Genomic DNA, 22,408 nt, shown 5'->3' on the forward strand with positions numbered 1-22,408 from the left:
CCTCCGCGAACCAGAAGTGTAAGGGAAGAGGAACCTAAACGCAAACAAAAGGATCTACTAGTCGTCCTTTCCGATAACCGGATTAAATAAGTGCTGCGCCACCAAACTGGCGCCACACAGGCTCTGCCCCTCGTGGGCGTTTCAATAGCCCTCTCCCGGTCGCCATTATTATTAAGCTAAACGACTGGGAGCAAAATAACAGACTGCTTAGCTCCCTTTCCTATGCCTTAGGAAGCTGCTTAGCCCGTATGAACTCTCTAATAGTAAACACCCTCACACTGAACTCGCTCTCTGCACAATACAAAAGTCAGTCAGTATGAACCCTCCCGGTCGGCTATGTATTTTATAAAACCGCCGGGAGATGAGAGTCACATGTCCCATATAGTCCCAGTGCCTGCGTCCAAGCTGCCAAGTGTCCCCTAAAACAACTAGGAGAATGCATCTATGTTATCAAATTGGGGCTCCTTTTCAAGGGGTTGAGGTCTGTGTAAAAAAATAAAGTGCCCAAACTTTTTCTGAGATTTTTCTTTGTACCCCCAGAAATAAAGTCAGCACTTACCTCATCTTCTGCCTGGCAGCAAGGCAGACTCCAGGTTTAAGAGGTCCTATCCCCCTCATGGACCTGAGAATGAACAGAAAGGCCTGAGTTAGAATCTCTCAGGGTTTTCAGAGGCAGGGCAGCAACAATATATGGGAGGAGCAGTGAGAATTATGTCCCACAAGTTCCCATTGCTCTAAAGCCACCAAAAGCTCTACTGAAGAGACTGACAGACTACGGCTACACCCTAGAACAAAGCAGCACACTCTGGCACTACTTTAAAAATAATAAACTCTTGATTGAAGAATCTATTATAACACCTCACTTTACCTCTTCCTATCACTAACGTAGGCAAAGAGAATGACTGGGGTGGGAGGGAAGGGAGGAGCTATTTAAACAGCTCTGCGTGGTGCTCTTTGCCTCCTCATGCTGACCAGGAGGTGAATATCCCATTAGTAAGTAATATGATCCGTGGACTCGTCGTGTCTTAAAAAAGAAAAGCCACACCACACACCAGGAAATGGAACTCTAATGTTCTGTATAACATTAAAGTGTTTCCCTGTTCTATTATAACCAACCTGTAGCTCTTTGGTCTCTTCTTTCTTCCTTTGCTCAGCTTTTTCAAGTTTTTCCTTCCATATTCTGGAGACAAAAAGGGAAGAAAGTGCAATAGCAGAGGTTGTCTCAGGAGATTCCACCAGCAGAAACAGCATTAAAAAGGGACATTATACACTAGATTTTTATTTGCATAAATGTTTTGTAGATGATCCATTTATAAAGCCCATACAGGTTTTGTTTTGTTCTTTAAATGTATAGTTTTGCTTATTTTCAAGTAACATTGCTCTGATTTTCAGACACCTAGCCAATCCCCAAAGTTTTAGGAGAAAACCGACGTATACCTACTCCAGCTTGCTACTGTTTGTGTAAAGGGTCTTTTCATATGCAAAGGAAGGGGGGAGTGTCTGATATTTCCCACTTGCAGTGGGTGTTCCAGTAACCTTTTAAACAGAGCTAAACTGGAAGCTTCAAAATAAGTTTTTAAAACCGTTTTATACCGGATTTTTATATCAGTATCTGTGCATCTTATTCTTTATAGAAGTGTCTATTACATGCAGTTATATGAAAATTAGTGTATACTGTCCCTTTAAGAGTTAAAAGGGATTGTCTAGTCCAAAACAAACTTTCATTATTCAGATAGGACATGTCATTTTAAACAATTTTCAGATTTATATCTATCACCAATTTTGCTTTGTTCTCTTGGTATTCTTAGTTGAAAGCTAAACCTAGGAGGTTCATATGCTAATTTCTAAGCCCTTGAACGCCACTTCTCATCTCAGGGCATTTTGAGAGTTTTTCACCACTAGAGGGTGTTAGGTCGTGTGTGTCATATAGATAACTCAGTGCTCACGCATGTGGAGTTCCTAGGAGTCAGCACTGATTGGCTAAAATGTAAGTCTGCAAACTTCCCCCTTATTTCATTTCTTTTGACAGAGGCTTAGATACAAGATAATCACAGAGGTAAAAAAAATGTGTATTAATATAACTGTGTTGGCTATGCAAAACTAGGGAATGGGTAATAAAATAAGGGATTATCTATCTTTTAAAACAATAAATATTCTGGTGTAGACTGTCCCTTTAAGGGTCACCAAATAACTAGTGAGGTCCCTACTGAGCAACTGCAGCATAAGACACGACCAGAGACGAATGCATCAGCAAATGTCTAGTCAAGTAGCTCTCTGGCTAAGAAATATACATGCATTATTTGTAGAGCGCCAACAGATTCAGCAGCGCTGCACTAATAAAAGCACCTTCATTCAGATACGTAAGTTTGTTATTGCTTCAGATAGTCAAAAACTCCACAGGGATCATAAAATGAGACAATATGGAACTCAAAATATGTGACAAAACAACTATAATTCTACACTGCATAAGGTTACAGCGAGCATCAGCATAAGAGCACAGAGGTCAGTAAGGGAAAGAATAGTGAATAAGACAGGAGGAGTGCAGATAAACCGAATAAATTAAAAGGATTACAGCTGCAACAACTAATCGTCATAATCTATTATGAAAATAGTTGTCAACGATTCTCATAAATCTATTAGTTGGTTTGCAATTAGTTGGTCTGTGCACAACACCAGCTGATTTACCCCAATGAGCTCCTGCACATGGTATTGTGTTTTATGGTTATGTCCTTAGCCTAAAGGGCGTCTACAGACATTTACTGTCCTGAAAAAGTGAAAAGTATACGTTTACAACTACCCCTGGCTTATGTGCCACCCAGACATAACAGTAGTCATTTGCATTGTTTATATTAAATCAGGTGATTTGGAACTATGCTTTGCATGATATAGTGCTGAGCTTGTTATTTACACTTAGTCCTAGATTGATGGGAATTATTTAAATTGATGTGCACTATTATCTGTTTGCACAATTGTTGGCGTATTACTTGCTATTGCTGATTATATGTACGGTATAAATGAGTAAGGCTTTGTCCTGTTATTGATATAAAGTCCTTAGCGCTTTTGGATTTATTTTTTTATATTTTAATAAATTGTGATATGTACCAGATTCAAACTTTATAAGTATATACTGTATCTGTTATTTTTAGAGCGGACTAGATATTTTCCCCTAACCTTATAGCTGGTCTTTACCATTGCATATAGATATTCAAGATATTATAATTAAGTGAAGGATTATTTTATTGAGAGGCCCATTGCCAAGGTGGAAAACACTTTGCATTGGTGAAGAGCTAACAAAGATAAATATCCCACTTTGGTGAAATTGGCAAAACCCTACCTATGCATCTCAAGCACCTCAACACCATCTGAGTGCCTCTTCTCTGCTGCAGGAAATATAGCTGCAAACAGAGAACCAGCCTCAGACAGGAGCATGTGGATATGTTGAGATTTTGAATTTCAATGCAAAGTTTCTGAAAGAGTGAATAACAGAAAGTTAGTAAAAGTGATAGTCTAACTTTCTAGTTCTACCTCTTTTCAAACAGTTTTTGGTTTTGCTTTATTATAAAACTGTGCTCTGCTGCTTAATGTAAAGTTTTAGTCTGAAGTTTATATTTGTAACACTCAGTATGTGAATTTTATTTAAAATATAGGAAACAAATATTGATTATTTTTTTTTATCTGATTAATCGAATATGAAAATAATCGTTAATTGCAGCCCTAAAAAGGACATGAAACTAAATATTTCTTTCATGATTCAGATAGAGCAGCGATTCTAAACAACTTTCAAATTTATTTCTATTAGCAGTTTCTTTGTTCTCTTGTTCTATTTTGTAGAAAAACAGACTTTTAGTGCTCCAGAAATGGTCAGGCTCCAAAAGCCTATGACAGCAGTAAGGCAAGATTATTATCCATTTGCAAGAGCACCATGCCCTGCCATCTAGTGCGCTATATGCCTTACTAGGTATCTCTTTAACAAAGCAATATGATGGGAAAGAAGCAAATTAAATAATAGAAGTTGGAAACTTTTTAAAATGATCCGTTTTGTCTGAATCACAAAATACATTTTTTGGTTATCATATCCCTTTAATTAAGAGTCAAATAATCCGAATCTGGAGGCCCCCGGAAACAAAATCATAGGACTTAGATATTCTTTCTAGGCAGAGGTGTTTCCCAAACCCTTGCGTGTAACCATTATTTGTGACCCAGACTCGTGGCTGTCATGGGCAGAACTCAGTGCACAATGGATTTTAGCTGCCGCTGCTGACAAAAAGCATAAAACAAACCTTACAGGTAACACGGCTCCCTCACCTCTGCAGCTCCGACATCTCCCGTTCCTGCTGGCTGAGCTTACATTTTAGGGATGATATTTCTTGCTGACAGTGTCTGTACTTCTCCGAGTCTGTGTTCTTGGCAGAGAACTGAGCTGCCTTTAGCTTTTCAATTTCAGATTTTAGCTCTGCAAGAAACTATACTTGTTACATGTGAAGGAGGTATAGCCCAAAGCAGTAAATACTTGTGCAGATTATCAGGCTGCAGAAATATCCCAGAGGGTAACAAGTCAGAGGAAGATACAACTTTACTTAAGGTTTTATAAACATAGCAATCCCTGACACCCAATCGCTTTCTACATCCTGCCGCAACCATCTATGCAATATTTCCAAGATTCACCCTTTTCTGAGCGCTAACACCACAAAGCAAATAATCCACTCCCTTGTTATTTCCCGACTTGACTACTGCAATAACCTAATCGCTGGCCTTTCTCTTTCCCGCCTCTCCCCTCTTCAATCCATCCTAAATGCCTCTGCCAGGCTGATCCACCTTTCCAGTCGCTCTGTATCTGCTGCACCTCTCTGTGAGTCCCTTCATTGGCTCCTCATTCACAGCAGAATTAAATTCAAAATTCTCACCCTTACATACAAAGCTCTCCCCTCTACCTATCCTCTCTAATACACAAGTATACTCCAGCCCGCCCACTAAGATCCAACAATGACCTGCTCCTTGCATCCGCAACTATCACCTCCTCTCATGCTAGACTGCAGGACTTCTGTTGTGCAGCACCTACCCTCTGGAACACTCTCCCTCGTGCAGCGCCTACCCTCTGGAACACTCTCCCTCGTGCAGCACCTACCCTCTGGAACACTCTCCCTCGTGCAGCACCTACCCTCTGGAACACTCTCCCTCGTGTTGTCAGGCTTTGCCCTAATCTGTCTTCCTTTAAATGTTTTCTAAAAACGTTTTTGTTCAGAGAAGCCGTTCACCCAACTCAGTAATAAACTAATTTTACTTCCCTCATCTAACTCTGCATTAACACCTTTCTCAATCTTGCAGTCTTCACCTCCTGCTTCTCAACCTCCTACCCTTCTAGATTGTAAGTTCCCACTGGAATAGGGCCCACAATTCTTCCTGTATGTGCTTGTAAAATGTCTCGTCTCCTACAAGTCTTATATAATTGTTTTATTAATTGTACCCATGGACAGCGCTGCAGAATATGTTGGCACTTCATAAAGTATAATAATAATAATTGCAATAGAGAGAAAGAAATATGGAGCAACAGACAGAGAGGTGTTACTCGGTGACTATGCAATAGATATATCCAGCAGACAGACTGACACACACCTCTGATCAGCTTGGCGTTCATGTCCTCGTTCACCTTGGCGATATTAATGATCAGACGTGCCTGCTTGGCATAGCGCAGAGTGCTCAGAGTCTCTTCAATGTTAGTGGCCGCTGGGCTAACTGTGGCTATCATGGCTGTTTTAGAGTTGCCTCCAAGACTGTCCTTTAACAACCTTATGGAAACAGACAAATAAATCCCAGTGACAACTTTAGACAAATGAATATCTCCATAGTCAGGGCCGGAACACATCATATTCATGCAGAAAGCGGAATTCAAATCAGATATCATCACAAACTGACACTTTCACTAATGTTATTAAATCATTAATCTTATCAGTAGTTGATCATCAGCAACAATTCAGTTGTTTAAAAAGGGACATGAAACCACAAATGTCTCTTTCAGGGTTCAGAGAGTGCATATATTTTTACTTCTATTATCTAATTTGCTTTATTATCTTGGTATCCTCTGTTAAAAAGCAGCAATGCACGTGGGTGAGCCAATGACATGAGGCATTTATGTGCAGCTACCAAGCCTTCATAGATATGTTTTTAAACAAAGGATACCAAGGGGTTGAATTATCAAAGTGTGCACAGACATAATCCGCTTTAGCATATGCTGTCAGCATTTTCTTGTGCAATGCCACCCCCTGCAGATTCACAAGCAATCGTCCGCTAGCAGGGAGTGTCAATCAACCCGATTGTATTCGATTGCTGTCGAGAAAAAGAGAGAGAGAGAAAAAGAGAGAGAAAAAGAAAAAGAGAAAAAGAGAGAGAAAAAGAAAAAGAGAAAAAGAGAGAGAAAAAGAAAAAGAGAAAAAGAGAAAAAGAGAAAAAGGAGAAAAAGAGAAAAAAGAGAAAAAAGAGAAAAAAGAGAAAAAAGAGAAAAAAGAGAAAAAAGAGAAAAAAGAGAAAAAAGAGAAAAAAGAGAAAAAGAGAAAAAAGAGAAAAAAGAGAAAAAAGAGAAAAAAGAGAAAAAGAGAAAAAGAGAAAAAAAGAGAAAAAGAGAAAAAGAGAGAAAGAGAAAGAGAGAGACACAATGAGTCCACGGATCATCTTTATTAGTATTGGGAATACCTCTCCTGCCCTGCAGGAGGCGACAAAGAGTACCACAGCAAAGCTGTTAAAAAAATATCACCTCCCTTCCTTCCCAACCCAGTCATTCTCTTTGCCTACGTTAAGTGCAAGGAGGTGGTAAATTAGGGCTCCCTAAAGGCTCAGGGAGTTTGGACTCAGAGTCTGCTCTTCCTATAGACATTCTGGAACCGAGAGCGATCTAAAATGCTCTTCTGGCCTGGTCCAGTTAGCCTCGGTCCAGTTTATCAGGTTCCAGTCGGAACAAACGCCTGGCAGATGTTCCAGACGTACAATCTTTTTGTCAGGCCTTGGTCAGGATCAGGCCTGTGTGCAAATCAGTTACTCCTCCATGGAGTCTTAACTTGATTCTCAGCTTTGCTGTGGTGCTCTTTGCCGCCTCCTGCAGGGCAAGAGAGGTATTCCCAATAGTAATTAAGATGATCCGTGGACTCATCGTGTCATTAAAAATATTTATATAATTTTTTTTGCTTCTACAACTTCCAAAATAGATAATTTTATCACAAACACAGCACAGATACTGCAAATAATAACATGGTTTGTGACTCATTAGGGGAATTGGGAACCATTCAGCTGGTACATTACATTACATTATAGCCTTGTGCATCAGAGGCAAAACCTCATTTATAAAGGTCATTATTAGGTGGTGCTTACAGTTCCCCCTCTGCTCCCCCTCCTTACCAGGTCAGCACAGATTCCCGGTATGGGATAAAAATCTTCTTTCGTGCCTGAGAATTTTCAGAAAGAGCCGAGATCACCTTTCCCAAAGTCAGTAGGGACTTATTGATGCTCACGCCCTCCTGTGTGTACGATAAAACATTAGCAGACAGGATTACATTACTGAACACTGACGCTTTGTCCTCAGACTGTATATAAAATAAATATGGCTCCCCCTTATTTTCACTCTAGATTTAGAGCGTTACTCAGACTACACAATACCAGTACCATACGAAACTCATCAGTAATTATTTCCCCTGTTCTATGTCCCTTTAAGAGGATTCAATAAACTTTATGATTTTATTCCTCTTCTGTTGACTCTATATTTATAGAAGACTACACAAAACCCAGTAGGTGACTTATTTTTAGTGGAAGAAATTACAAAAAATTTAATCTTTGCAAGAAATCTACCAAGTTCACCCCCCACCCCCCAAATGTAATGGAATCAGGACTGCAGCGTTTTATGTTTTTTTTTACATTTCAGTAAAAAGGGATTTGATTGTTGGGACAGGGTACAGATATCCGAGAGAAGCCAAAAAAAACAAAATCAAGTCAAATGCTGCCAAATGACATTTTAAAGTAAAACTAAAGAATTGGTTTGAGGTCACAGTTTGCGGATACCAGGGGAAGCATTTAATGATACAAGTCACATGTTACTTCCTGAGTATTAGCAGATCCCCACCTTGAGACGATCTCCACTCGTCTGTGCCGATGAGCATCGCTCACTACCAGCCAGATCCACCAAATTTATTCGGCTTGTGATCCGGTGGTCGTGTTCCTCTCCCTCTAAGTACTCGGTCTATAGTGAGAAGCATGAGATTTAAAAGATACCTCAAACACCAAGAATACAGTACTAAATTATTTTACTAGAGATATATTCTAGAAATATAATACTTTACAGAAAAGGTGCAGACAGAGGGGAAAAAAAATGTACTAAGAGTTATCACCAGCGTCAATAACCACTCAAGACTTACCAGTTCCTATGTTATTCTATGGAATTGATTCACTAAAGTGAGAAATCTTCCCATTCTTTAGTAAGAATGGGAGAGTAGGTGAGAACCCCTAGGAAACTGTTCATAGAGAGAACAAAAACAACCAACCAACCACAAGACACTAGAGGAAAACAGGATCGTAAAGAGTGAATATAGCAGAAGCAAAACAAATTAAAATGCAGCGAATACTAAAAAGATAACATAACACAAGGAATACTAAAGACATACAAAAAAACTTTGAACAGACTGATTTATCTCTGTCGTCTTCATAATTAACAGAGGAAAGAGACAGCAATTAGTACCGTGGTCTGCGTCATGATCAGTGTGAACACAGAGTGAGATCGGGAACTTTTGTCGTTCATCCCTGTGGCAGCCGTTGCTCTCTGCTTGTTCCCCAACTCCAGCCAACTCTGAAAGACAAACAGGGGTCACTGCAGGAAAGACACGAGGGGCAGAGAGATAAAGAGCAGATAGATGTAGCGTGTACACGAACCTGTATATCTTGAAAAGACGATACCACATTCCTAAAACAAAATAGCAACATTTATATCCACACTTGACCCAACACCCTAAACATTTTACAAACAAAACAATACTGAGATGCAGCAGCTCGATACGTTTGGTTTATTAGGTTGTTGTAAAGATACGAAGAAAGACTCACGCTGACAGATCTTCCACATATGGCCCCAGCAGCGGGTGCTCTCGGACTCTGAGCTGTAAATACACAGATTGTGAGCAAATTTGTTTTGTATTTAAAAGGGATTAATTACTCAAACCATTTCTATCATGCATATGAAAGAGCAGTTAAGTATGTTAACAATATGTAAAAAAAAAAAAAAAAAAAAAACACAAAAAACAACAACACATGTTTATATTTAAATGTGAAACTAACAGGAAGTGACTATATACAGCTGGGTCCTAGGACTCCACAACTTATTGGCCGACAAGGACAGCTCCTAAATAAGTTGCTTTACTCAGCTCAGGAACAATTTTTTTTTTAATTCAGAATACAAGTCATGGTAAAACATTTTAAAACATTCTCTTCCAGATAAAGGGAAAAAAAAGTATTACCATGTCCTTTTAAATGAAGACTGAGCGCTCATAACTCATTTGTACGATTTTAAAAACAAAGTGATTTGAAACTCAAATTGTCATCCCTCCTACAGCAAAAACATTCATATACAGGCTAAAGCCAAGGTGAGCTGAATCACAGTGACAAAGACTACAGACCCCCCCCCCCCCCACCCTACAGTGTTTTTAAAGACTGAACCAACTTAAAATAAAATTTGTGTAAACCAAAGGACCTCATTAGAGACTCAGGATCAAGTCTCAAATCAGACAAACTTCAAAGTAAAGTCAAATAGTGCTGAAGCGTCTCTACAGTGGTAACAATACAGTACATGAAATGTGATTAACTCCCATGATATCACATCTTCCCCTGTTCCTGATATTGATAGATGCTAAGGGCAAAATGCCCCCTCTGGGCAGGTATGAAACAACATGGCACTTGTTATCTTTTCTTTAAAGGGACATGAAACCAAAAATATTGTTTCAGATAGAACATACAATTTTAAACAACTTTGCAATTTTCTTTTATTATCAATTTTTCTTTGTTGCTGGGAGCTAGCTGAACACATCAGGTGAGCCAATGATAAGATATGTGCAGCTAGCATCCAGCAGTGCATTGCTACTCCTGAGCTACCTAGGTATGCTTTTTAACAAAGCAAATTAGAAGTGGTTTAAAAGTGCATGTTCTATTTTGTTGATCAAGAACATTTTTGAGGGTCAGTTCCCCCGGGAACAAGGTATTTAATAGAGACAGCTGTATTCACTTTCACATCCTGTTAAAAACACGTAGCCCCCAGTGATCACAGATTGCGTAATAAATCGACTAGGTCAAATTCTCACCGGCTGCTTCTTCTGCCCAGCGTCAGCACTAAACACCAGCAGGTCATGGATCTTCTCATTGTAGATTTCAAAGTAGCTCATCTCAAGGTGAACCTAGAGAAGTGAATGAGAACAGAAAGGGTTACAGCTTTAGGATGGGGCCAGTATGAACTGACTGGATGCAGAGCGCAATGAATAGCAGCCACATCACTAATGCAAGTCAGGAAATGTACAGATATAGTTTTATGGTAATGGAAAGTAGAGAAGTTTTCCAGTCGCAAAATAAGGTTTGCGCAGGTAGACAGTGCTAGTTTGTTTGTGCCATATAGATAACATTGTGCTCTCTCAATTGGAGTTATTTATGAGTCAGCACTGATTGGCTAAAATGCAAGTCTGTCAAAAGAACTGAGATAAGGGGCAGTCTGCAGAGGCTTAGATACAAGGTAATCACAGAGGTAAAACGTGTATTATAACTGTGTTGGTAATGCCAAACTAGGGAATGGGTAATAAAAAGGGATATTTATTTTTAAACAACAATAATTCTGGAGTAGACTGTCCCTTTAAGTAAAATGTGAGGTCCACAGCCTCTGAAGATAGAGATAATTTTAAACAGAATATTCTGAGAAAAATCAGCCCTGTGCCCTTAACAATGGCTTGCAGGGAGGTCGCCCATTTTATAGACAATAAGGTCTTGCACTAAATCTAAGCTTCTGAGGTTATTTCTGGCACAATGTGATGTCCAACATCTGGGACTATTTTCTGTAAATCTTGCAACCTTAAAGCCGGGCCCGGAAACTTCTCTAAACATAGTAGATTATTTGTCGTATAGCTATACACAAAAACCATTCACTGGCTCCTAAAAGCGTGCGGTCTCCTTAAGGAAAACAAGTGACATGAACACTACTAAAGGTAGATTTTATAGACTTGCACTCATCACAACACTCCATTGTCCTAAAATATCCAAAATGTATTCACTAAGACATGCTACTGTATATGCCAGAGATCATAAAATATAGTAAAGGATGAAGCAAAGTTTAAAAGGTGAGATGTTACGGCCCAATAGAGTCAGTGAAGATGAGACCTTACCTGTTGCTTATTTGTTTTCTGAATGCGAGAGAACAGATCTGCACAAAACCTTGGGATGATGCCTGGTTCTTCATCAAAGCCCATCATGCTGAAATACAGAACAGGTTACACTTGGTTTATGATCCTCACTAGCCCAGTATCAATAACATATTGTAGTATTTCATAAATTGCAAATAAAATCTGACTACAGTGTCATACGTACGTATAGGATTTCCCTGATCCCGTTTGACCGTAGGCAAACAAGCAAGTGTTGTAACCCAAAAGTGACCACTCCAGCAAAGGTACGGCCAGCTTCTCGTACACAAACTGCTGTCCTGCAAAACCAGGTGACAACTTCTCAAAGGACCAGAAGGAGAAGTCATAGAGGAAGGTGTGGTTCTGTTTGGTGTCTAGGTGCACAGATGTCTCCTGGCCATTCATAAAGACCACCTGGGCAGTATTCTCGTTTCGTTCCCTGAAGGAAAACAAGAGGGATGGATATCATGAATCGTTAGCTGTGGCTTCACAGACTGCAGTCAAACTAACGCAATTCTTACTGAGAAGTATACCTCAATATTCTAAACAGTGGTGCAGCCTCAGCTTTAGATAACAGAAGGCATAGGGAATAATCTCAATACATAATACAGCCTCTAAATGAATTACTGCAGAAAGTATCTCACCTGTTATTGAAAGGTCTAACTCTGACAGCCACTGTCACAGCACAGTTCTCCTCCTTCAATGGATAATCTGGGTTTGGATGTAGACTGACTGTTTCATCTTTTGCAGGGAGGATGGATGATAATGAGGACTTGTTCTCCTGGACCTTCTCTCCCTGGACCACAAACAAAGACCTGACTGTCCCAGGCACTTTTCTTTGTGCGTTAGGAAAAATCTCTGTTGATCGCTTTTGGGTCAACATGGGGCTTTTGATATCCCGAATAGAGGAAGATCTTAGAATCCCTGAGACACCACTCTTCGGAGTCTTCTGCCGATCCAGACTTCCATTTTTGGTTGTAGGCGTTTTCACATCTGGCCCAACTTTCCTCCCACAGATGCTCTTATCACTCCCTTTAGTAGTAGCCTTTACAACCGGTGACCTACTGATATCTTCAGACCCTCTCACCTCTTGTTTGTTTAGAGATCTAGTGCCATTATTTTCAGACTTCAAATGTAACGGTTTTCCATTTTCCAGAATTTTTTCTTTTATCTCAGATTTAGCGTTTTTACATTGTGTCACCTCGCAAGACTCATCACTCCTTACTATTTGTCCATTTGACTTTAGCGAGCTGGTTTTTATTTCTTCCTGTTCCGTCTGGTTGTTGGGCTTTATACCAACCTCTGCAGTCTTTTCTGGATTGATCTTCTCTAAGGAGCCGGTTCTTAGCCGTCGCTGTAAGGTCAAGCGTTTTTCTTTGTCTACTTGTTGATTATTTTTCTCTTCCTGAAGATTCTCCAGACTAGGGGATCCCTTATTTACAGTTTCCCTCCTCTGTAGCTTTAATTTCCCATCTGGCCGTGTTACAGGAGAAGCGCTTACATTTTTAATTGCAGATATCACATATGTCCTGTTAAGCTCTTTCATCTTATTAGAGAAAGGACCTTTCTGAGACATTTCTACCTCAGTAGGTACTAACAGTTGTCTTCGGAGAGGATTCCCAGGCACCCGACTAGCACCATTTGGTTTTAATAAGTTCTCTCTCGCCAGAGCTGGCGTCCCATAAAAACCAGGATTGAATTTGCTTTGAAGAGGGTAAAATGACATTTTCACAGCTAATAAAATAAACTTTTGATCCCTTGACACAAACTATTATCTATTGCAGAATGCATTCTGAAACATCAGATTGTGATAAAAAGATCCTAAAAAATAAGCGAGAAAGAAGAAAGTTTTTTGATCTATTCTTCTTGACAACAACATAGATTTGTATATCATTACGGATTACTTAGCAGTAGAATATTGTCTGGCAAATTTCAAAGTTAATCCAGTTTTCCCTCCCCTGTATCATGTGACAGTTATCAGCCATTCACAAAATGCATATAAGTATATACTGTGCACATGCCAGTAGTAACTGGAGCCACAGAACATGTGCATATAAAAAGAATGTGCACGTTTTGATATTGGAAAAGTTTTTTTTTTTTTATATTTTTAAATTGCATGTTTTATCGGAATCAAGTAAAAATTAAAAATTTCATAAGTGACCCTTTAAGGGCTCAGGAAACTCTGGTGCTTTAAAATAAAGCTACTAGCTCTGAATAGAACACCCAGCACGGTAGCCCTCAGTATAGTGTCACTTATAGCCCTCATACCCTCAGTATAATGTCACTTATAGCCCGCACACCCTCAGTATAGTGTCACTTATAGCCCTCATACCCTCAGTATAATGTCACTTATAGCCCGCACACCCTCAGTATAGTGTCACTTATAGCCCTCACACCCTCAGTATAGTGTCATTTATAGCCATCAGTGTAATGTCACTTATAGCCCTCACACCCTCAGTATAATGTCATTTGTAGCCATCAGTGTAATGTCACTTATAGCCCTCACACCCTCAGTATAATGTCATTTGTAGCCATCAGTGTAATGTCACTTATAGCCCTCACACCCTCAGTATAATGTCATTTGTAGCCATCAGTGTAATGTCACTTATAGCCCTCACACCCTCAGTATAATGTCACTTATAGCCCTCACACCCTCAGTATAGTGTCACTTATAGCCCTCACACCCTCAGTATAGTGTCATTTGTAGCCATCAGTGTAATGTCACTTATAGCCCTCACACCCTCAGTATAATGTCACTTATAGCCCTCACACCCTCAGTATAGTGTCACTTATAGCCCTCACACCCTCAGTATAGTGTCATTTGTAGCCATCAGTATAATGTCACCTGTAGCACTCACCCCCTCAGTATAATGTCACTTGTAGCACTCACCCCCTCAGTATAATGTCACTTGTAGCACTCACCCCCTCAGTATAGTGTCACTTATAGCCCTCACACCCTCAGTATAGTGTCACTTATAGCCCTCACACCCTCAGTATAATGTCATTTGTAGCCATCAGTGTAATGTCACTTATATCCCTCACACCCTCAGTATAATGTCACTTATAGCCCTCACACCCTCAGTATAGTGTCACTTATAGCCCTCACACCCTCAGTATAGTGTCATTTGTAGCCATCAGTATAATGTCACCTGTAGCACTAACCCCCTCAGTATAATGTCACTTATAGCCCTCACACCCTCAGTATAGTGTCATCTGTAGCCATCAGTGTAATGTCACTTATAGCCCTCACACCCTCAGTATAATGTCATCTGTAGCCATCAGTGTAATGTCACTTATAGCCCTCACACCCTCAGTATAGTGTCACTTATAGCCCTCACACCCTCAGTATAGTGTCATTTGTAGCCATCAGTATAATGTCACCTGTAGCACTCACCCCCTCAGTATAATGTCACTTGTAGCACTCACCCCCTCAGTATAATGTCACTTATAGCCCTCACACCCTCAGTATAGTGTCACTTATAGCCCTCACACCCTCAGTATAGTGTCATCTGTAGCCATCAGTGTAATGTCACTTATAGCCCTCACACCCTCAGTATAGTGTCACTTATAGCCCTCACACCCTCAGTATAGTGTCATTTGTAGCCATCAGTATAATGTCACTTGTAGCACTCACCCCCTCAGTATAGTGTCACTTATAGCCCTCACACCCTCAGTATAGTGTCACTTATAGCCCTCACACCCTCAGTATAATGTCACTTATAGCCCTCACACCCTCAGTATAGTGTCATTTATAGCCATCAGTGTAATGTCACTTATAGCCTTCACACCCTCAGTATAATGTCACTTATAGCCCTCACACCCTCAGTATAGTGTCATTTGTAACCATCAGTGTAATGTCACTTATAGCCCTCACCCTCTCAGTATAATGTCACTTGTAGCACTTACACCCTCAGTATAATGTCACTTGTAGCACTCACCCCCTCAGTATAATGTCACTTGTAGCACTCACCCCCTCAGTATAATGTCACCTGTAGCCCTCACCCCCTCAGTATAATGTCACTTGTAGCACTTACACCCTCAGTATGTCACCTGTAGCCCTCACCCCCTCAGTATAATGTCACCTGTAGCCCTCACCCCCTCAGTATAATGTCACCTGTAGCACTCACCCCCTCAGTATAATGTCACCTGTAGCCCTCACACCCTCAGTATAATGTCACCTGTAGCACTCACACCCTCAGTATAAGGTCACCTGTAGCCCTCACCCCCCTCAGTATAATGTCACTTGTAGTACTCACCCCCTCAGTATAATGTCACCTGTAGCACTGATCCCCTCAGTATAATGTCACCTGTAGCACTCACCCCCTCAGTATAATGTTATGTGTAGCAGAAGAAGGAAAAAATATGATATGCAAATAAAAATTGTCCACTTTATTAGTGTTGTACACGGTAAATACCAATCCAAAGAGTACAATACTGTGTGGCACAGTTCATAAAACAGGCATACAGACAGGTGGTGTGGACAAAGGCAACAATCTGACGCGTTTCGCGCCCCCTACAGGCGCTTACTCATAGATCTGATACATGAGAAGCACAAGGTGTGCTTAATATATCCTAACCAATTAAAAACTTAACCCCTTGGTATCCTAAAGTAACTAAAAACAAGGAACTGGGGAAGGAAGTGGTTATGTGAATATACTGAAATAAAGTATAACACATGTATAAGCTAACAGAATAATATGACCAACAAAATGTTGCACAAGCATAATGATATAGTATATCCTAATACATTATATTTGATGAGTCCAAATAATCTTAACTTAATGATAAAACAACGAAATATGAAATGACAATTAGATAAGTAAGTGAAGGACATGTATGTTAACTATACCTACAAAATAATAATAAATAAATATAAAGTCATTAATATTGGTATTACAAAAGCAAAGGTAAAGTAATGCAAGAGCAGGGTGATGAATAAAAAAGTTTATGTCACATTCTCTGTTCATGCCTAATGGCCCCCTTGTTTGCAATTGCAAAATCCAATATATTTCCTTTCTTTGAAGAATGTTATATCTATTGCCTCCTCTAGGGGGAACTATAGCTAAATCTATCATTTGTACAGAGAGATTTGCTACATTAGTAAAATGTTCTCCATTAAAATGATATGATAATGATAATTTTTGGTATCCCTAAGCAGGGCAGGCTCAAGATATTGTGCTGCCTGGGTCTGAGAAAGAAATTACGCCCCCGTAGTAACATTACTGATTAGCATATCAACCTACTAGCCTGACTGCTGACCTTACTAAGCCTACCTACCTGCATGCAACCAATGCTTATGAATAATTGTGCAAAAAGTGGAAAGGAAGTTAGGGAAGAGATGTACTTGTCCACATTGAATGTTGCCCCTAATTTGTTTTTTGTCTTTCTGCAAGATGAGGTTATGTTGCTGGTAGACTGTGACTTCCCCCATGGAGACAGAGGATGGGAGTGGTCTGGGTCTGACATTGATAGACTCAGTCAATGAAGTGCTGCCCCTTGTCAAGTGCTGCCTGGGTCCGTTGGACCCACTTGGTCCCATGGTTGAGCCGGCCCTGTGCCTAAGGTGTTCACTGAACCTTTTTCTCACCCCCCTGGAGGTTTGACCCATGTATTGAAGCTGGCATATTCTGCAAGTAAGTAAATAAACAGCAAAAGTGGTGCCACAATTGGCATAAAAATGAATGCTGTATTTTTTATTAGTTACACTGCTTGCAAAAGAATTGCCTGGTCCAATACAGGAGCACATATGACAATTTCTGCTAAGACATTTAAAATTTCCTTGTCTAGCCAGCCATTGGGAACCAGAGCTATCACCTCTAGTGATATTGCTAGGGGAAAGCCTTCTAGCTAGTGTTTTTGGGTTTTTTTGGAACAAATTTGCAGTGCTTAATAAGTGGGGCAAGAATGGGATCACCTTTGAGGATGTGGAGATGTTTCTTCAATATTTTAGCTGAGTATACTGACTGGTATATTCCGTGGTAAATACTATTGCTTCCTTAAAGGAGTTATCAGAAGGATTATACAATTTAATTTCGTTCCTGCATGTCTCTAATGCCATAGCATTATTATTGTTATGTGTAGCACTTACAACCTCAGTATAATGTTACGTGTAGCACTCACACCCTCAGTATAATGTCACTTGTAGCACTCACCCCCTCAGTATAATGTCACTTGTAGCACTCACACCCTCAGTATAATGTTACGTGTAGCACTCACACCCTCAGTATAATGTCACTTGTAGCACTCACCCCCTCAGTATAATGTCACTTGTAGCACTTACACCCTCAGTATAACGTCACCTGTAGCCCTCACACCCTCAGTATAATGTCACTTGTAGCACTTACACCCTCAGTATAACGTCACCTGTAGCACTCACCCCATCAGTATAATGTCACTTGTAGCACTTACACCCTCAGTATAACGTCACCTGTAGCCCTCACACCCTCAGTATAACGTCACCTGTAGCACTCACCCCATCAGTATAATGTCCCTTGTAGCACTCACCCCATCAGTATAATGTCAGATGTAGCCCTCACCCCCTCAGTATAATGTCACCTGTAGCACTCACCCCCTCAGTATAATGTCACTTGTAGCACCTACAACCTCAGTATAACGTCACCTGTAGCACTTACACCCTCAGTATAATGTTACGTGTAGCACTCACTCCCTCAGTATAATGTCACCTGTAGCCCTCACCCCCTCAGTATAATGTCACCTGTAGCACTCACCCCCTCAGTATAATGTCACTTGTAGCACTCACCCCCTCAGTATAATGTCACCTGTAGCACTCACACCCTCAGTATAATGTTACGTGTAGCACCTACAACCTCAGTATAACGTCACCTGTAGCACTCACACCCTCAGTATAATGTTACGTGTAGCACTCACACCCTCAGTATAACGTCACCTGTAGCCCTCACCCCCTCAGTATAATGTCACCTGTAGCACTCACCCCCTCAGTATAATGTCACTTGTAGCACTCACACCCTCAGTATGTCACCTGTAGCACCTACAACCTCAGTATAATGTCACCTGTAGCACTCACCCCCTCAGTATAATGTCACCTGTAGCACTCACTCCCTCAGTATAATGTCACCTGTAGCACTCACTCCCTCAGTATAATGTCACCTGTAGCACTCACTCCCTCAGTATAATGTCACCTGTAGCACTCACCCCCTCAGTATAATGTCACCTGTAGCACTCACCCCTTCAGTATAATGTCACCTGTAGCCCTCACCCCCTCAGTATAATGTCACCTGTAGCCCTCAGTATAATGTCACCTGTAGCCCTTGCACCCTCAGTATAATGTCACTTGTAGCCCTTGCACCCACAGTATAATGTCACCTGTAGCCCTTGCACCCTCAGTATAATGTCACTTGTAGCCCTTGCACCCTCAGTATAATGTCACCTGTAGCCCTTGCACCCTCAGTATAATGTCACCTGTAGCCCTTGCACCCTCAGTATAGTATACAATAAATTCAAAAGACTCCAGCCTCCACAATCAATAGAAGACCTTTATTTCTTACATGTAGGGTCCCAGAAACATATACAACGTTTCAAGCCTGCAATAGGCTCTTAGTCATGTAGCCCTCAGTATAATGTCACCTGTAGCACTCACCCCCTCAGTATAATGTCACCTGTAGCACTCACCCCCTCAGTATAATGTCACCTGTAGCACTCACTCCCTCAGTATAATGTCACCTGTAGCACTCACCCCCTCAGTATAATGTCACCTGTAGCACTCACCCCCTCAGTATAATGTCACCTGTAGCACTCACCCCTTCAGTATAATGTCACCTGTAGCCCTCACCCCCTCAGTATAATGTCACCTGTAGCCCTCACCCCCTCAGTATAATGTCACCTGTAGCACTCACCCCCTCAGTATAATGTCACTTGTAGCACTCACACCCTCAGTATAATGTCACCTGTAGCCCTCACACCCTCAGTATAATGTCACTTGTAGCACTCACCCCCTCAGTATAATGTCACTTGTAGCACTCACACCCTCAGTATAATGTCACTTGTAGCACTCACCCCCTCAGTATAATGTCACCTGTAGCCCTCACCCCCTCAGTATAATGTCACCTGTAGCCCTCACCCCCTCAGTATAATGTCACCTGTAGCACTCACCCCCTCAGTATAATGTCACTTGTAGCACTCACACCCTCAGTATAATGTCACCTGTAGCCCTCACACCCTCAGTATAATGTCACCTGTAGCACCTACAACCTCAGTATAATGTCACCTGTAGCACTCACCCCCTCAGTATAATGTCACCTGTAGCACTCACCCCCTCAGTATAATGTCACCTGTAGCACTCACCCCCTCAGTATAATGTCACCTGTAGCACTCACTCCCTCAGTATAATGTCACCTGTAGCACTCACCCCTTCAGTATAATGTCACCTGTAGCCCTCACCCCCTCAGTATAATGTCACCTGTAGCCCTCACCCCCTCAGTATAATGTCACCTGTAGCACTCACCCCCTCAGTATAATGTCACCTGTAGCACTCACCCCTTCAGTATAATGTCACCTGTAGCCCTCACCCCCTCAGTATAATGTCACCTGTAGCCCTCAGTATAATGTCACCTGTAGCCCTTGCACCATCAGTATAATGTCACTTGTAGCACTCACCCCCTCAGTATAATGTCACCTGTAGCCCTTGCACCCTCAGTATAATGTCACTTGTAGCCCTTGCACCCACAGTATAATGTCACCTGTAGCCCTTGCACCCTCAGTATAATGTCACTTGTAGCCCTTGCACCCTCAGTATAATGTCACCTGTAGCCCTTGCACCCTCAGTATAATGTCACCTGTAGCCCTTGCACCCTCAGTATAGTATACAATAAATTCAAAAGACTCCAGCCTCCACAATCAATAGAAGACCTTTATTTCTTACATGTAGGGTCCCAGAAACATATACAACGTTTCAAGCCTGCAATAGGCTCTTAGTCATGTAGCCCTCAGTATAATGTCACCTGTAGCACTCACCCCCTCAGTATAATGTCACCTGTAGCACTCACTCCCTCAGTATAATGTCACCTGTAGCACTCACCCCCTCAGTATAATGTCACCTGTAGCACTCACCCCCTCAGTATAATGTCACCTGTAGCACTCACCCCCTCAGTATAATGTCACCTGTAGCACTCACCCCCTCAGTATAATGTCACCTGTAGCACTCACCCCCTCAGTATAATGTCACCTGTAGCACTCACCCCCTCAGTATAATGTCACCTGTAGCACTCACCCCCTCAGTATAATGTCACCTGTAGCACTCACCCCCTCAGTATAATGTCACCTGTAGCACTCACTTCCTCAGTATAATGTCACCTGTAGCACTCACCCCCTCAGTATAATGTCACCTGTAGCACTCACCCCCTCAGTATAATGTCACCTGTAGCACTCACCCATTCAGTATAATGTCACCTGTAGCCCTCACCCCCTCAGTATAATGTCACCTGTAGCCCTCACCCCCTCAGTATAATGTCACCTGTAGCCCTCACCCCCTCAGTATAATGTCACCTGTAGCACTCACCCATTCAGTATAATGTCACCTGTAGCCCTCACCCCCTCAGTATAATGTCACCTGTAGCCCTCACCCCCTCAGTATAATGTCACCTGTAGCCCTCACCCCCTCAGTATAATGTCACCTGTAGCACTCACACCCTCAGTATAATGTCACCTGTAGCACTCACTCCCTCAGTATAATGTCACCTGTAGCACTCACCCCCTCAGTATAATGTCACCTGTAGCACTCACCCCCTCAGTATAATGTCACTTTTAGCACTCACCCCCTCAGTATAATGTCACCTGTAGCACTCACCCCCTCAGTATAATGTCACTTTTAGCACTCACCCCCTCAGTATAATGTCACCTGTAGCACTCACCCCCTCAGTATAATCTCACTTGTAGTACTCACCCCCTCAGTATAATGTCACCTGTAGCACTCACCCCCTCAGTATAATGTCACCTGTAGCACTCACTCCCTCAGTATAATGTCACTTGTAGCACTCACCCCCTCAGTATAATGTCACTTGTAGCACTCACACCCTCAGTATAACATCACTTGTAGCACTCACCCCCTCAGTATAATGTCACTTGTAGCACTCACACCCTCAGTATGTCACTTGTAGCACTCACACCCTCAGTATGTCACTTGTAGCACTCACACCCTCAGTATAGTGTCACTTGTAGCACTCACCCCCTCAGTATAATGTCACCTGTAGCACTCACCCCCTCAGTATAATGTCACTTGTAGCACTTACACCCTCAGTATGTCACCTGTAGCACTGATCCCCTCAGTATAATGTCACTTGTAGCACTCACCCCCTCAGTATAATGTCACTTGTAGCACTCACCCCCTCAGTATGTCACCTGTAGCACTGATCCCCTCAGTATAATGTCACTTGTAGCACTCACACCCTCAGTATGTCACCTGTAGCACTGATCCCCTCAGTATAATGTCACTTGTAGCACTTACACCCTCAGTATAATGTCACTTGTAGCACTCACCCCCTCAGTATAATGTCACTTGTAGCACTGATCCCCTCAGTATAATGTCACCTGTAGCACTGATCCCCTCAGTATAATGTCACCTGTAGCACTGATCCCCTCAGTATAATGTCACCTGTAGCACTGATCCCCTCAGTATAATGTCACCTGTAACACTGATCCCCTCAGTATAATGTCACCTGTAGCACTGATCCCCTCAGTATAATGTCACCTGTTGCACTGATCCCCTCAGTATAACATCACTTGTAGCACTTACACCCTCAGTATAATGTCACTTGTAGCACTTACACCCTCAGTATAATGTCACCTGTAGCACTCACTCCCTCAGTATAATGTCACTTGTAGCACTCACCCCCTCAGTATAATGTCACTTGTAGCACTTACACCCTCAGTATGTCACCTGTAGCACTGATCCCCTCAGTATAATGTCACCTGTAGCACTGATCCCCTCAGTATAATGTCACTTGTAGCACTTACACCCTCAGTATGTCACC

General features: G+C 41.6%; 1 protein-coding gene across 1 annotated transcript in view; it reads right to left on the reverse strand.

The window, feature by feature from the left end:
* The window catches only part of KIF14 (kinesin family member 14), a 48,321-nt gene extending 35,103 nt beyond the window's left edge, over nucleotides 1-13,218 (reverse strand). Inside the window, exons 1-12 of the mRNA XM_053693812.1 lie at nucleotides 12,047-13,218; nucleotides 11,590-11,841; nucleotides 11,388-11,475; nucleotides 10,323-10,415; nucleotides 9,076-9,128; nucleotides 8,908-8,938; nucleotides 8,717-8,824; nucleotides 8,105-8,221; nucleotides 7,387-7,505; nucleotides 5,614-5,786; nucleotides 4,306-4,453; nucleotides 1,117-1,180 (exon numbers count right to left, since the gene is read on the reverse strand). Coding sequence (XP_053549787.1) covers nucleotides 1,117-1,180; nucleotides 4,306-4,453; nucleotides 5,614-5,786; nucleotides 7,387-7,505; nucleotides 8,105-8,221; nucleotides 8,717-8,824; nucleotides 8,908-8,938; nucleotides 9,076-9,128; nucleotides 10,323-10,415; nucleotides 11,388-11,475; nucleotides 11,590-11,841; nucleotides 12,047-13,128 — 2,328 coding nt within the window. The 5' untranslated portion in view covers nucleotides 13,129-13,218. The remainder of the gene's footprint in view (nucleotides 1-1,116; nucleotides 1,181-4,305; nucleotides 4,454-5,613; nucleotides 5,787-7,386; nucleotides 7,506-8,104; nucleotides 8,222-8,716; nucleotides 8,825-8,907; nucleotides 8,939-9,075; nucleotides 9,129-10,322; nucleotides 10,416-11,387; nucleotides 11,476-11,589; nucleotides 11,842-12,046) is intronic.
* Nucleotides 13,219-22,408: the final 9,190 nt, after the last annotated feature.

The sequence above is a fragment of the Bombina bombina genome, chromosome 10 (genome assembly GCF_027579735.1).
Source record: "Bombina bombina isolate aBomBom1 chromosome 10, aBomBom1.pri, whole genome shotgun sequence".
Taxonomy (NCBI): domain Eukaryota; kingdom Metazoa; phylum Chordata; class Amphibia; order Anura; family Bombinatoridae; genus Bombina; species Bombina bombina.